The 15,653-nt window shown below is 52.0% G+C and overlaps 2 protein-coding genes across 7 annotated transcripts in view; one reads left to right on the top strand and one right to left on the bottom strand.

Moving 5' to 3' along the window:
* LOC122492862 (prosaposin) overlaps positions 1 to 11,080 on the top strand; it is a 33,476-nt gene extending 22,396 nt beyond the window's left edge. Inside the window, 11 exon segments of the mRNA XM_043596568.1 lie at positions 469 to 612; positions 1,943 to 1,999; positions 4,003 to 4,011; positions 5,779 to 5,910; positions 7,375 to 7,470; positions 7,770 to 7,938; positions 7,941 to 7,955; positions 8,039 to 8,196; positions 8,534 to 8,614; positions 8,856 to 8,963; positions 10,033 to 11,080. Coding sequence (XP_043452503.1) covers positions 469 to 612; positions 1,943 to 1,999; positions 4,003 to 4,011; positions 5,779 to 5,910; positions 7,375 to 7,470; positions 7,770 to 7,938; positions 7,941 to 7,955; positions 8,039 to 8,196; positions 8,534 to 8,614; positions 8,856 to 8,963; positions 10,033 to 10,068 — 1,005 coding nt within the window. The 3' untranslated portion in view covers positions 10,069 to 11,080.
* A 286-nt stretch (positions 11,081 to 11,366) lies between these two features.
* CDH23 (cadherin related 23) overlaps positions 11,367 to 15,653 on the bottom strand; it is a 414,161-nt gene continuing 409,874 nt past the window's right edge. For 3 of the 6 annotated variants that reach the window (XM_043596561.1, XM_043596563.1, XM_043596566.1), the window contains 7 exons: positions 15,271 to 15,391; positions 15,107 to 15,186; positions 14,927 to 14,967; positions 14,690 to 14,765; positions 14,093 to 14,222; positions 13,768 to 13,890; positions 11,367 to 12,433 (listed from right to left, as the gene is read on the bottom strand). In XM_043596561.1, coding sequence (XP_043452496.1) covers positions 12,107 to 12,433; positions 13,768 to 13,890; positions 14,093 to 14,222; positions 14,690 to 14,765; positions 14,927 to 14,967; positions 15,107 to 15,186; positions 15,271 to 15,391 — 898 coding nt within the window. In that variant the 3' untranslated portion in view covers positions 11,367 to 12,106. Of the gene's footprint in view, positions 12,434 to 12,455; positions 12,923 to 13,296; positions 13,402 to 13,767; positions 13,891 to 14,092; positions 14,223 to 14,689; positions 14,766 to 14,926; positions 14,968 to 15,106; positions 15,187 to 15,270; positions 15,392 to 15,653 lie in introns of those variants that run through there. The other 3 variants (XM_043596567.1, XM_043596564.1, XM_043596565.1) reach the window with 3 other exon arrangements.

Raw genomic sequence — 15,653 nt, 5'->3', positions numbered from 1 at the left:
TGGGGACTTACTCCTTCATTTGATCTTGCAGTTAGATGAGCCACCTTTCAAATGGTTGTGTCATGGAGGTTCTGAAGAACTTGGGGTATTTAAAATATGCAAAGGCTTCTCTCTGTTCCAGTTAAATTTTATTGAAATCAGGCCGCAGTTGATTATAAGCCTGTTGATAATTTCAGAGCCTATGAAAACACAGAGCTGGAGTGCCTGGCTGGCTCAGTTGGTGGAATGTACGTACACCTCTTGATCTCGGGGTTGTGAATTTGAGTCCTACAATGGTTGTAGACATTACTTAAAAAAAAAAAACAAAACACCTTTTAAAAACCTACAACTGTTCAGTAAGTCACTGTGCTGTGGTCATGAACACATAAGGAAATTCTCTTGGGAATTTGAATCCTCTTAGTTATCATAGGAGCAGTGTTTCCAGCCTGACACCCCATCCCACCCACCCATCAACCCCTGTCACTGTAGGCTGGTGGGGACGTTTGCCAGGACTGCATCCAGATGGTGACTGATATCCAGAATGCTGTAAGGACCAACTCCACCTTTGTCGAGGCCTTGGTGGACCATGCCAAGGAGCAGTGTGACCTCCTGGGGCCTGGCATGGCCGACATGGTGAGCCTTATCTCCTCATGCATTGGAGGATGTCCTGGGCCTGGGACCTGGGCTCTGGAGTGGGGGAGCCAAGAAAAATTCAATTCCTGAGGTACCATTTTAAGTTCCAACCCAAGGGCTTTGAGGAAGAGATTGTTCAAACAACTCCTGTTTCCTTTTTTCCAGAAAGCATCTGGAATAGTTGGTGGGTACTTAAATGCTTTGTTGGTTACTTGAATTTGTATATGTAACAACAAAACATTTGGAATAAAGTAGTATAAGGAGACCACTTTTGTGAAGAATTTTTTCCCCTCCCAGTCACCATATGTATAAGGAACATTAGAATCCTTTATAACCCTGTTTTTAGAAGCCTGGCTGTTACATATTCATAGCTGTAGGTGTGCCTTCCCCACAGCCAGTGGGCTTGTTGTCCTTGGGAAGCCGTGCAGGCTGTTTTACAGCAGATCCACCTGGGATGCTTTCCTTACCTTGCTGAATATTAGTCCTGCAGGCTAAGAAACTCATTTTGTTAGATTCTTAGGGAGTTTCATTTCTTGGACCCTGTTCACTTTAACCAGGGGCCTGTGAAATTGACACATAAAGCCAAAATGCTAGTTTTGTATCCAGCAACCGAACCACCTTGGCTAGACTGGATGTAGGGAAGCTGGTTGTAATAACTCCATGGGTCTAGGATCTAGAGCAGCCTTCCTGGGTAGGAATGGCTGGTTCTGGGAGCTCTGGGTTCTTTTCTGTCGGGAGTCTTTTGGCCTCATTGAAGTATCTTTGCATATCACAGTCTGACTTGGTTTCCCAGTTCAACCCTGTGTGAGGGCTGCCCTGTTTCCCTTGGTTTCCTCACTGTGGAGGCGCCCCAGTGTGACCAGGGCTATTCTGTGAAGGTCTATAGGCAATAACTAGATGTGTATGAGAGTAGGTGTGCTGAAAATCATTATAACTTGGTTCTGCTGGGTTTTAACTTTATAACCTTGTCTAGGAATGTGTGAATGGGTTTGAAAAGTCATTTCGTGTTTGTAGTGGCATGTCTTGTAGCCATGTTCAGAATTGCTCCTGAGCAGTTGCTATATGATCTTGGGGCAAGTTTGGGCTGTAAAAGGAGCTTGGAGGACCTTTTCTCTAAGGGCCTTCGGGACACATTTTCAAAACACCTTTTGCACACCTTTTCCTAAAACGTACAGGATAAGCAAATTGCCATTTTTATCTCAGACGTTTGTAAGACTCTCCTCTTGGAAACTGCTTGATAGTTGCCTGTTGACATTGTCGGAAATGCTGGGGTTTTGGTGTCTCGTTGGGGTCAATTAGTGTCACTGACAACCTGTTTCTCTCTCCTCAGTGCAAGAACTATATCAACCAGTATTCTGACGTTGCTGTCCAGATGATGATGCACATGGTAGGTGGCAGGGGAGGCTCCCTGTTAGCATTCTTTGTCTCAAACTCCGTGATTCTCAGGATTTTGAAAATTACATGGTTTAGTTTTCCCTTTTTCCCTTCAGATAACGAATTGGGTCAAAACGAACCTTCTTCAACCAGCAGACTCTCTACTGCAACTCAGTACCTCCTCCCCTTTACCTTCCCCAGCCAGGGAGAAGGCTGAGGCAGCTCAACCCCCAGGACTGCCCTGATGGCTTCCTGGTGATTTGTTTGCCTGTGCATATGTGAGCTGGCCATCAGATTTCTGGTATCTGCCTTTCACCCTGGGGCCCGTGGGAATAGTCTGCTCTGGTAGGTAGGCCAGGGCTGAGAATTGCTACGTTGCAGCTGGAGTTTGCAGGTGCGGGGGAATCCCGCCTCCCACAGTTGGTCCTGTACTCTGCAGCAGTGTTAGCTCTAGCTGCTGCCTGAGTTCCTAACTCCTGCACTTGCTTCTGATGCTTCTGGGTGGTATGGGCATCCCTCCCTTACTAGAGGTAGAAAATCTTGATCGTGGACATGAGCTAGTTAGCTCCACGCAGAAAACTGTTGTACGAATCAGGGTGATGTGATGGTATTCTTAAATTGGGAACATGCCCTGGCTTCCTGAGATCTAAGCTGCTGGAGTTGAGGGGGTGGGTTGCACTTTGTCTCCATCCTGCTGACTTTCTGACTGTGTTGAGATTGACCTGTGTGGGTCCTTGAGTTTGTTCTCCAACCAGGGGTCAGCAAACTGTGGCCCACCACTGTTTTTGTAAAGTTCTGCTGGGTTTCAGTGATGCTCATCCCATTTTGTGCTGCAACAACAGAGTTGAATAGTTGAGACCTCACAGCCTGCAGTGCCTGAAAGATTTACTCTGTGGCCCTGCTGTAATTGCTCAAGAGCTCCCGGCCAGGCATTGGGATTATTATTACAACATGCCTTGTTCTAAAAGTAGTTTAGAGGCAGCTTACAAAGACATGGAGCTAGAGGAGGAAATCAATAAGCCTTTGATTTGACTCGATTTGGTTTAGTGCTTTCTCATAGCTAAATAATAAAATTTTCTCATGATAAAAGATTTACTGCGTAGATGTTTTTTGAAAATACGTGTAGTACATCCCAAATCAAAAATCATTTGTGGTTTAAAAAAAAAAATAGCAGTGGGTCATACGGTTATATAGTACTTTAAACTTTGTAGTTTACAGTTATTTGCTCAAAAACGTGTTTTATTGGTCATTAAACATTCTGGTACAAAAGGATTTTTAAGTGGCTGCATAACCTGTTTGGGTAGAACATAATGTTATGTAACCAGTCCCCTTTGGATGTTTAGGTTGCTTTGAGGTTTGCTTTTGGGATCAAAAGCATGATGAGCAGCACCCTACCAGTTAGATAGACAGGCAGATCCCCGTTTCTCCCTTAGTAGAGAGAACTAACACTGGAATTGCTGAATCAAGGGGTAAGGCTTTTGATTTGTTGTCAAATCGGCCTTCCAGGCTGGCATTTGGTGCCCTGAGGCCGAGGCAGCAGAGGGTGTGTGGTTCAGGACCCCTGACCCCTCTGGGTGTATATTCCAGCACACACCCCCGATTTGGGCACTCCTGTGTCTTGTCCCACTTTGCTGCTTACCACCTGAGGGGAAGGCCTTGCAGGCATGGTGGACTGACGCTTCTGAGGATGGAGAGCTCCTCATCACCTGGCATTTCCTGGGACCTGTTGCCCTGTGTTTTTGAGCATGATTTGGTGTGGTGGGAGCATGGGGACAGTGCACACACAAGCTGGACAGTGTGCTCTGTCCCTTGAGGGCCACAATAACTTTCAGGGCCCCCTGAAATAATAGGAACAAGGTAGGTTGCTGGTTTGTGACTGCAAGGTTTCCCCTGAACTTCTGGTGACATCCTTACAACCTTGGTTAACTGATGTTGTTATTTTAATTTTTTCTTAACTGTTGTGTCCTTTCCTTTCTCTTATTTTCATCTCCGATTTCCTGTTTTTTTGTTCAACAGCAGGATCAGGTATGTGATGGGGGATTTGCTTGTAGTAGTGGTCTGCTGCTTCTTGTAGTTAATTTTGCTCAATTTTTTTTTTTTTAATGGCATGACCTGTGTTAATACATAGGCTGGTGGGGAGCTTCTGCATTTCTCCCCTGTGATTTGGGGGGGTCTCCTCTCCCCTTCAAGGGGCCAGAAAAGGAAGCGAGCAGGGCTTGGACTCTGGTTAAAAACCAGCACCCAGCTGGCCATGTGCATGCCACCAATGTGATGATGGGGAACCATAGGTGACCCCGGAGATGACTGTTTCCTTAATTGTAGGCCTGACTTCCAGTGGGACACCTTGTTTCTGTGATGACTGAAGGGCACTGCATGTCTTTAGTCCTGTTTTTCATCACCTCAGAAACGCTTCTGCTGCATGAGCAAATCATTTGCAAATAGTGAGCAGACTATTCCTGTCTGTTGGATCCAGAGACTTGGAAACAGTCTCTTGATTGTGGCTTCCGCCCCTCTGGGTGATGGGGTCCTGCAGATCCTAGAACCATATCAGATGGCTTAAGAGCCAGGCCACTGGTGGCATAATATGGGGACCAAGTCCCCAGACCATTCTTACTGTGGCAGTACCCCCTTCTGAGCACTGGCATTTCTCTGTAGGAATAAAGATTTTTCAAAGGTATTTTGAAGTCTCATGGGAGAGTACTTTGGCTGAAATACTTGTTGCCTCAAGGAGTTAGTAGAACAGAGCTCATCTGAGACAAAGCAGCCACATACCTCTTGAGTCTTTTGTCTTTTTTCTAAAAAGCTTGCTTTGTCTTTGGCCCCATTCTAGTTTCTCTCCCCATACTTAAAGTGTGCAAAGACAGGGTATTTAGGATACATTTCAGACTTCCCTAATCTTAATTCTGAAGACTTCTCGATACTAAAACAAGGTGAACAACAGCCACGGTCTAGCTCTTTTGCAAAACCGCTCGTTTCAGCAGTCCTGTCCTGACGCTTTATGGTTTGGTGGTGGGAGGCAATCGCTGTCAGGCCCAGAGCTTGTTGCTGGTTGCATTTGGTTCACAAAGGATACAGAGTGTATACTTTCCTCACTCTTGGCCATCATCATCGTGAAACGGTCAAGATGTCCAAATTACAAGTTCTCTGTGGTTTGCTGTCTGGGTGGGAAAGGGGATTGATCTGGAGCATCTATGACCTGAAAGAATTGATCGCTTTGGGACCTTGGGTTTTTGTGTGTACTGTGTTTATGCAGTTGTGAAAATAGAATGCAGTTTTCAAAAAGCCATCCATTTCTTCTTTAAATGGTCCTGCCACCGAAAGATAAAGTGTGGTCTTATTTCCAAGATTTTTGGCTTTTTTAGTTTATGGGCATGGCGGTTCTTCCTCTAGAAAGAACATGCGGCTTATTTCCTACTGAGAGTGAACCAGCTCGAGCGAGAAACAGGTTCTAGAGCAGACCAGCTGTGCTTGGAGGAGGATTTGTTTGCCTGTGAAAGGGAACAGGCACCAGAAGTCTCGCTTTCCTGGGGCGCTCTCTGGTTGGAGCAGGGATGTGGTTCTGTCTGCTCTCCCCTCAGCTTTGCGTGGCCTCCTCCCTGCGTGAAACCGGTGCATCCGCACTCGTGGGAGTCCCTTCAGGTTCAATGAGGAATCTTGCCTGTTTGGCAGTCAGGCTTGATGCTGTGACCAGGGTGCCTCCCTAGCACTCCACCCTTTGTGTTTAGAGAGTGGAACTGAGGGGGGTGGTGGGTGCAGGCCTGCATCTGACTGCTTTTTCTGTGCCTTCTTTAGCAACCCAGGGAGATATGTGGCCTGGTTGGGTTCTGTGAACAAGTGAAGGAGGTGCCCATGCAGACTCTGGTCCCTGCCAAAGTGGTCTCCGAGAACGTCATCCCTGCGTTGGAACTGGTGGAGCCTATTAAGGTACCTGGTGTCACCCGTTTTGTACTGGCGAGGGCTGTGCAACGCCCAGGCCACTCCACATTATACCACGTTCTGTGAGGCTCACGCTTTTTTGGTTCCCTGCTTGGCTACTAAAGGTGTTTGAGTTTGAGACCATTCAGTAGTTTCTGCTGTCCCCTCTACCAGTGCAGTACCCCTCTCCCAGCCCTGAGTGCGTTTATTTCTTTAGTTATAAACCCAAGTGCTTCACAGGATGAGCCTGCATGTGTAGCACGTCTAGCTTTTTCTAGTATGTTCGTGTCCTTCCACCTTGCCCACTGTTGCCGCAGTGCAAACCTGATACTCCCAGAACACCCCAGGGCTCATGCAGAAGCTTCTCGGTGTACTGCCGTGCATGCGTGGGTGTGTGCTTTCGTTTCCCTGGTACCCTTCACTCAGTAAAGATCCACCGTTTTCCAGAATCAGCTTACATTCATCACTTGTTATGGGTCCAGCAGTGTGTTAGAGATGGAGTCCTGAAACCGTTGACCTGGAGTGGCGAACAAAATTGTCCTAGTGTTCATTGGGCTTGCAGTTTAGTTCTTAAAAGGGTCCGGGCCACGTGACATTTTATCACATGGCACAGGCACCCACTTCTGAAGTTGCCATGGCACTTGACCTTTGGCTGTCTCATCTCCCTCCTCTGTCCTCCCTCAGCATGTGCAGCGTATGGACCACAGGTTTACGAAGTCAGATGGGGTTGGGGAAGCACTTCCACCTGCCCCATCTTGCTGACTGGATTACTGGCCAGAGAAAATGAAGGGGAGTTTCACAGCTTGTATTCTAGCCACATGTGGCTACACGTTTACATAAAATCAGTTCCTTGGTTACCCTAGCCACATTTCAGGCGCTCAGTAGACACATGTGGCTCGTGCTGCTCTGCTGGACAGCAGAGGGGGAGAGCGTTCCTCCTGTCCTAGAAAGCTCTACTCAGCAGGATTACTTTGCTAAAGGCGGGCTGTAGGAAAGCAGTCTCGGGTATAAGGAGACTTGACACTTAGGGGCAGACTTGAAATGTGTTTAAAGCTTTGTCTTCTAAACAGTAGACAGGAAGTGAGTCCTCACTCTCCTGCTCCCCCAACCACCTTCCCCAAATGATTGCAGAATGATGAAATGATTGTGACCAGATACATCATGCAGGCAGCTCTTTGGGGTTGGGGGATGTTTTCACTGCTTCTGTCTTCTGAAGTATGGGTTACTGGTTTTTGTGGGGTGGGGGGGGGGGGTGCGTGGCGGGATGTGGTGGTGGTAGAGGATTGTGCAAAGGGATGGGTCTCCCACCATGTAAAACCAGCAGGGACAGGAACTTGGACACTGGGAGGAAGCCACCTTTTGGGTGACAATCTCTTGTTCCTGGCCACAGGGTGTCCCTTTCCCTTTAGAGCAGCAGGGCCCAGGGTGAGGTGAGGATCTCAGCATTAAAGTGCTGTCCTCCCCTTTCAACAGAAGGACATGGTCCAGGCGAAGGCTAGTGTTTTGTGCGAGATGTGTGAGTACGTGGTGAAGGAGGTGGTCAAGCTGATTGACAACAACAAAACCGAGGTATGTGCATTTCTAGAATGCTAGAGTGCCCCCGTTCCCCAAAGGCAGAAGCGGCCGAAGAGGTGGACTCAGCCATCGCTGGCAGTGGATGCCAGCCCTGGGAATCTGCATACCCCCTGCGCACCAGTGGATCCCTCTGGGCTGGGGTCGGGCCTGTTTCATAGGTCTTGTCTTTTTGGGGAGGAGAGAGCATCTTGCTGTTGGCTGGTTTCCTGGTCATGTTAGTATTACTGAGAATCTTTCCTAGGCCTGTCCAGCCTCTCCATCTTCTGCTACGATCCTCTTGTTTTGTGTTTCAGGAAGAAATAATTCACACTTTGGGTAACGTGTGCTCAAAATTGCCTGTATCCTTGTCTGAAGAGTGCCAAGAGGTGGTGGAGACTTACGGCTCCTCCATCCTGTCCATCCTCCTGCAGGAGGTGAGCCCTGAATTGGTGTGCAGCGTGCTCCATCTCTGCTCCACCCAGGGCTGCCTGTGCTGCCTGGTGAGTAGGGTGAGGGTGTGGCTGGCTGGCCCCTCGGCTTGGAAGGGCCCTGCCAGTACTCAGCCTGTGCTCCCTGTGCGTAGTACGCGTGATTCAGCCGAAGGATGGTGGCTTCTGTGAGGTATGCAAGAAGCTGGTGAGCTATTTGGACCACAACCTGGAGAAAAACAGCACAAAGCAGGAGATCCTGGCTGCTCTTGAGAAAGGCTGCAGCTTCCTGCCTGACCCATACCAGAAGCAGGTATGCCCCTGGCTGCTTTGGCCCAGAATGTCAGAACCTGCCTGGAGAGCACAAAGGCTGGGGTAGCTCATTGATTGTACCTGTGATTGAGGTTTTCAGGGGGAAAAGCTAGCTGTTTCTTAGAGGCAGTCTGTTGGCTCAGGGGGAGCCACTGGGAGAGATAACAGGAGCAGGTGAGATGAGGCTGAGTGTGGGTGGGTGGGCATCTGGGAAGGGGGTCCTGGGTTGGCAGTGGCAGGAATTCTTTTGGAAGAACATGCGTGGCGCCCCTCCTCTTGTGCCCCCACTCTGTGTGGACACCCTTAGACCTGGGTGTGCATCTGTGTTTACCTAACAGTGCGATCAGTTTGTGACTGAGTATGAGCCCGTGCTGATCGAAGTCCTGGTGGAGGTGATGGACCCTTCCTTCGTGTGCTTGGTAAGTTCCTCTGGGTGGCTCTGCATGGAAGGGCTCCTCTGAGGTTGCGGCAGAGTCTCAGGGGGGTGGGAGGACATTCTAGGCCTGCAGCACTTCACTCGGCAGTGCTGACTTTTTGGAAGCACATGTCGGAGCTCTGATTGTAGCTGCTTCTAGAAGCCGGTGATCTCTGGTTTTGGAAAGGATCGGTAGAGCGGATCTAATTCTTTCCTCCTCCATTTCCCCTTTTTTCACCGTATAGAAAATCGGAGCCTGCCCTGCAGTCCGTAAGCCTCTCTTGGGAACTGAGAAGTGTGTCTGGGGCCCTAGCTACTGGTGCCAGAGCATGGAGGCGGCGACCCAGTGCAATGTGAGTAGCCTAGCGAGTGCTCCGCAGGCCTGCCTTGTCATTTGGGCAGCTCCCACGACAGTCCTGTGTCAGTAGGCCCCTCTGCAGTCAGCTCTCTGCCCTGCCTTCATGTCCAGGGGTTGGGGGATATCTGAGGCCCAGGGGAGCGATTAGGCTTATCTATCTTGGCCCAGTAAAGACAGGAAGACTGCGCTCTTGGCCTTGAGAAGGGTGGGGGTGTGCTTCAGTATTTTGTGCTTCTGCTTTCCTGTTCTTGGCCTTAATTCTCCTGTGACAGGGTCAGGCTCACATTCACATGAGGCCACCCCTGAGATTGCACAAGTCCTATCCCTTGGGTGGGTCTTAAGCCCGGCCTGAATCTTCACCTGAGGCCAGACGGCTGTTCTCGAATGGTCCTGAGAGCTGGCACCACCCAGGTGTTGCAGGGTGCTGTGGCGCTGACTTGACCGCACAGCCGCCGGCGGTGCCCCACGCTGCTTTCTTGGGTGGAGACGTGTGTGGACCAGTTGGTTACCTAATGTTCCTTTGTGCAACTTTTTCTTCCTCGAGCGGGTTCCTCGTGACCATGGGGCATGACTGTGCTGGTGTGGTTGCATCAGTTTGGCGACGCCCATCCCGGCCACAAGGGGCTCCTTGTTCCTCCAGGCCTGGCCCACAGCACAGTCAGTAGAGGAGTAGGCTCTTGCTGCTGTTCCGGGCAGATGTGCCTGAGGGGCCAGAGCTGGTGTGCACCCAGTTGGGTAGGAAGTTCTGCCCTGGGGGCCCCTCCGTGCCGCCTGCTGAGTGCCAGGACTCCGAGTGTAATCAGATGGGAGGGGACCTGGGCCCTACGTGCATGGGTGCTCATCTGGAAAACATGCAAGTGCTTTGTAGCTGCTGCCCTGGGTGCTTGCCTCAGGAGTCCCCAACACTGGGGTGGACACGCGCTCCCCAGTTTTAAATGAGGCGCTGTCTAGCTGACTCAGGACAAGACAGCTGGTCCCAGTTTTGGGTGATGTCTGATGCACTAATGGGCCAGGGGTGGAATTTGTCACATGAAGGCTAAACACAGTTTCCTCTCTCCTGTCAGGCTGTCGAGCATTGCAAACGTCACGTGTGGAACTAGAAGGGATGTTCCTTGGAGAAACTGCAGCATCTTTTCCTACTTGTGTGTCTGGGGGCAGTGAACACAGATCTGTCGACTCTGTTATAAAAATAGGACCCCCTTTCCCCTCTCCTCATTTCCTGTCTCCTGATTGTAGCATTGCAGTCAGTGGGGGAGGCGTCTCGCTCTCTGCCACCCATAGCCGCTTCAGTGTCCCTTTCCTTTGCCTAGACAGGTGAGGATGTCCTGTGCGTCGGGAGTCTTTCAGCCTGCCCTTGTGGTGGGTCCCGGCCCGGGCCTTGTTCTGAGCCCTCTGCCTACCCCATGCGGGGACCGCCCCTCTTCTGGGCCGATTGGCTGCTATTCATAGCAGCAAAACAAAGGCAGTTTTATAAGAAAGATTAGAGGCTCAGAATAATTAGGCTTTTTAAAACCACGTTTTCACCATAGGGAGGATTTAGGAAGCAGCTGCTCAGGAGACCTGGGTGAGGCTTAGGTTTGTGTCGACCTTCGTTTCAGCTTTCCTGTGTCTTTGCTGGTGATGCCTTGTTTGGGGTTCTGTGGGTTTGGGTGGGAGGGGCAAACCTGCCTGAATGTAATCTGCTAGCTCCACGTGGAGGTCCTGTGGGTCTGCTTTTGCGTGTGAGCGTGGACAGTGGTGACCACCTCTTGCTTTTGTGTTTGCGTGGCCGTGGAAGCCTTGCTTTTTTGTGCGTCCGTACTGCTGCCCAGGGCCTGCCTTTGCTCTCTCTGCTCCAATCCTCATTTCGAAGATGTTCTTTCTGACCTTCAAATAAACGTGGATGACCAGCTCCTAAGCCTTTGGCTTTCAGGTAGAGGGTCTGCTGGGTGTGCTGTCCAGGGGCCTCGTCTGCTGCCCTGCTTCCTCTCCGTTTGGCCTCCTCTTTTCCACTTCTAGTTGCCAGGAGACAGCGAGATACGAAGTTGCTATTAAATGGACTTAATGACTTTTTTGATTTGTTTTGCACTAAAGTTTCTGTGATTTAATAATAAATAAAGTCTGTTAACCAGACCTGAGCCTGAGTGCTTCCATAACACCCCAGCCAGGGGAGTTTGGTTTCTGACCTGTGGGTGTCCAGCAGTTCTGTAGCCCCACTTGGCCACAGAAGGCAAGCAGAGTGGGCAAAGAAATCCTACTTGGCTCCTCTCTGATTGGCCCAGGGTCGCAGTGGGTCAAAGGAACCCCTGAAAGTCAGGCCCAGATCTGCCCTACCCTTCACCCTCCCCCCTTCCCTGGGCCAACCCAAGGGAGGGTAGTTTACCAGAGCCAGAGCTAATTGAATGAATTGAATTACTGATTCCTTGTGAGTTGCTTTTCTTATTTAAAATTCAGACCATTCCAGAAACGTTCAGTGAGTACCAGTTAAACAAAATCAAGGGGAAAATGTTGAGGGAATAACTTAATTTAAAAAAGGAATACACACAAACACATTCAGAACCCAAGAGAACACCAGTCATTTCTCTTTAGGAGCCGGGCACGTTTGGGAAGCCAGTGAAATGTAGAGAACGCGGTTCGCCGACGTTGACCATGTCCATGTGGGGAGGCAGGGATCACTGTCAGCCCCTAGCTGGATGTCCAGCTGGGGATGTGCTAGAAATGCATTGGGACTTGAACTGAAGTCAGGGAGCCAAGGCCAGGCAGGGTACTCCAGCTCTGGGCCTCCCTCTTCTGGTCTGAAAGTTGGGGGGAGGGGACGGGAAGAGGCCCTGCTTGGCCTCTTAAGAGCTCAGCCTGGGCTGAGTTGGTCCTCACGCTCCTGAGCCCCCGGTGACCCTCCTTACCTGTGTCCTTAGATGCTTAACATTTTTGTTTGGTTTTCTTAAAAAAATAACAAATTTTATGAAGATAGAGGTCAGGTGCTGAATGGGCATCTGGCAGAAGTGGAATCTGAGCAGCTGGTGTGGGCTGCCACCAGGCCAGCCCGAGGTCGTGCGCCCAGAGCCAGCCTGGGGAGGGGCCCACACTGTGGTCCTGCTCTGCCCTGCCCTGGGAGAGATGGGGGCAGGTGCTGCTCACACCGGCGAGGCTCCTGTCTGGTCATAGCTCTGTGATCTCCAGGGGGCTCTCCAGGATCACATCACGAAGCTTGTGCAGGGGTGTAGATTTGGCTGACTCTGTGCGGGCGTTGCGCTCAAAGGCACTGGCTTCGGTTGTGGTCAGCGTCTCCAGTGAGCGACCCAGGCCCTTCTGGTCATCCTCGGGCAGGCTGTTAAGGTCAGTGGCCAGCAGAGTGCCCGTGCTGCCGTGCACCGCGTGGATCCCGTCAGGCCCCTTGAGCTCTGTCGGCGGCTTATGGCGGAAGCGCAGGCTGCCCTGACTGGGGCTGTGCTCCCCTGGCTCCTCCTCCAGCTCAGTCTGGATCAGCTGCAAGAGGCCAGGATCCCCCAATGGCTCTGAGACCCACCCATGCTCAAGGTCATGCCCAAGGGCTGAGCAGGTGGATGGCCCCAGAGTCCCACCTCCTGTGTCCATTTCCTTCCTACTGCCCACAGGTAGCTCTGCAAGCACCTCTAGGCTTGTGCTGCAGTGGGCTGGCCTGTCCAGCTGGTGGCAGTGTTTCTCAAACTGGGTACAGAGGGGAAACCGGACACTTAGGGTGTTAGGGATGTGTTCTTGCTTCCCATGAGAATCTTGAATTTTGTGTATTTGCTTTGAGAAGGGTCCTGTGGTGGAGTTTTGGTATCTGGATTTGTCAACAATTTGTCCTCGAGCAGGACATGTAGGGAGTGTCCACAGGTGAAGTTGGAGGGGTGATAGGATATAGTAGAAACTCAACACGTGGTGGCACTTTTGTCCCGGGTGGAGCTGTTCATTGTTAGCCTATTCCGTTTGGGAATTGGCCCAACTGGAAATCTGGGGTTTTGAAGAAAGTGAATTTTTAAAGTGTTGACATCATTGCAGGCAAATAAATTTATGTAGGCCCATTCGACCCTGCAGCCTGTTTCCTATAAGGACATCAGATGCCTTTTAAAGGCATCTTTTTGGGGTTCAAGTCTGAGAAACACTCCTCAGCAACCACTCTAGGAAAGCCCACTGCAGAGCCCAGAAAGTAGACTGGGCCTGCCGGCTGACTTCCTAGGCCCCACCCATTGCTGTCTTTGGCCCTGGCTGCTGAACTCTAGGGATTGAGAAGGATGTGGGTGGCTGGAGCGAGAGAGGGAGGGAGGGAAGGAATGAGCACCCCCAGGGCTGGGGCACAGCACACAGCTCCGGGCCCGCCCGGCTACCTCAGAGATGGAGGAATGGCAGGAGGAGGCTTTTTGCACCATCCGCTGTGCAAAGAGCTTTTTGAGCCGCAAGTAATCCTCCAGGACCACCTTGAGCAGCGATCCCTGGGGGAGCGAGAGGGTTAACCCCCCACCAAGGCCTTTCCCTGCCTGTCATACCCCTTGCTCACTCCCATAACTCGGATGGAGGTGATGGAAGGTGCATAGGCACCTGATCCGAGGGGAAAGAATTGGGAGCAGAGCCTGGTGACAGTGGCCAGCTAGAACCCACGTGGGCTCCAGGCCACTGCAGGCTGAAGTAGCTCCTGGTCAGCCAGATGCCCTGGCCTCTCTGAGCCTCGAGGTGGAGAAAGCTGTTTCCCAGGATCCTCCCCCATCCCTGTATCCTGGGGAACTGGTCTAAGCTCAGCCAGAGGCCTGGGTGCAGGCCCCTGAGGGGGTGTGGTGCAGAAGCCTGCAGGGAGGGCTCACCTTGATGGGTCCCTCCCGAATGATCTGGCCCAGCTTGGCAATGTTGTCGTACTCTTGGATGGCTGCCCGCAGGTACCGGTCATCATCAGGCTTGACTGCTGCTGGTTCACGCCCAAAAGTTCCCTGGGGAGAGGGGACATTAGCCGGAGCAGAGGTAGACCGCATGCACACGTATGTACACACACCCAGGGTAGTGGATACAACCTGCCACCCTCATCCCCCAAGGAACCCAGCTCCTTGGCAGGCAGTGGCAAAGACCTGCTTTACCTCCACCCCGTCCCGCACGGTTGTCCACCCCCTGCCCCTAGCTCTGGCCAGGGCTCACATGGGTGCGGGTGGGGCTATTCCATAGGTCTGCGATCTCACTCAGGTTCTCTGGCAGGTCGTCCTCATGCTCAGCCTGGGCGGCCAGCTCCAGGTTCCGGCAGAAAGGATCCAGCCACACGGGGTTGGCCCTGCAGGTGGGGAGTGGGGTGGGTGGGGTGCGGAGGGACAGATGCCCTTGTAGCTTAACCACTAACCCCTGCTCTTTTCTTTGGCCGACGGTAGTACCTTCCTGGGACTGGAGGTTCATGGCCTTGAGAAGTAGGCCCCTAGCCCATTGCATTTGGGCGCACAGCCACGCTAGGATCCCTCAAGAACCAGGACATGTTGATCTCGATTAGTTTTGGTACAGAGGCCTCACTCTGCACCTGGAGTCCAAGTCTATGTCTGCTGGAACTGGGGGCCCAATTGGGGTGTTGATCCCAATCCCAGCTCAGCCAACACTTTGTAGAGAAAGCTGGCCACCAGGGGGCACCCACACCCCAGATTTTAGCTGGTCTGGTCCCTCAGAGCTTGAGGGGTGTCAGACAATCCGCTCCCACTGGGTCCTGGGCATGCCTCCTCAAAGTGACCCTGAGGTCTCAGGGGCCCCACTCACCCGTCGAAGGAATACTTGTTGGTGTTGGGCATGTCCATGATGTCAATGAAACCACGATTTCCTGTAGGGAGAAGTTCTGGGGCATGGAGGGGAGGGAGGCACCCTGCTGGGGCTGGTGGAGCCTGAGCCAGCCTTATGAGGCCTAGGTAGGCACTCTAGGCCCCCAGAGGCCCCTCCTGCCTTGTCATCCTCACCCCCCCCACCCCGCCTCAGTCCCCCATCGTAGCCCTTGCTCACCTGCCGAGCCAGCCACAATGGCTTTGAGCTTCCTCTTGTGTCTAGAGAGAAGCAGAGAGAGGGGCTGGTGAAGGAGGCTGGGTGGGGCTGGCATCTCAGGGCCCTGCCTGCCTCTGTGACTGTCCCAGGAGCAGGGCTGGTCAGCCTTTCCCAGGGCAGGGAGGTGTAGGAGTCACTCACACGGTCCTGTAGTACCAGTTCATGAGGATGAACAGCATGGCAGCCAGGAAGAGGAGAATGGCCAAGACAATGATCGCCATCTGGGGGAGTGGGGCCAGGCGTGAGTGGGCGAGAGCACCCAGGGCAGAGGGGTGGTGGGGCGGGGCGCCACCAGGAGTACCTACCTGCAGGGCGGACATGTCGTCGGGCAAGCGGGCAGAGATGGCAGGCTGCACGTCCAGGACATTGTAGTTCCGGAAGAGGTTCCGCAGCTGCTCCTTGTTCTCGTCAATCATCTGGATCACCCTGAGTGAGGGGAGGGGGCCTCAGCTTCCCTCTTCAGCCATTCCTCAAGAACTCATCCCACTCAGAAGGCTCTGCTGCGCTCCTGCCTCCGACCCCCAGATTCACCCCCACCAAGCTTTGCAAGATCAAATCCCACTCAGCTAGAATGGTTTTGTATCTTACAGGGTTTACCGCTCCTCATACAGTATCCTGCTTGTTTCCTCACCATCCATGTAATACTCCCATTTTACAGATGGGGGGAGTAGGACTCAGAGGGGTGGAG

Source organism: Prionailurus bengalensis, chromosome D2 (genome assembly GCF_016509475.1).
Source record: "Prionailurus bengalensis isolate Pbe53 chromosome D2, Fcat_Pben_1.1_paternal_pri, whole genome shotgun sequence".
Classification (NCBI taxonomy): Eukaryota; Metazoa; Chordata; class Mammalia; order Carnivora; family Felidae; genus Prionailurus; species Prionailurus bengalensis.
This window is presented reverse-complemented; position numbering and strand designations above follow the sequence as displayed.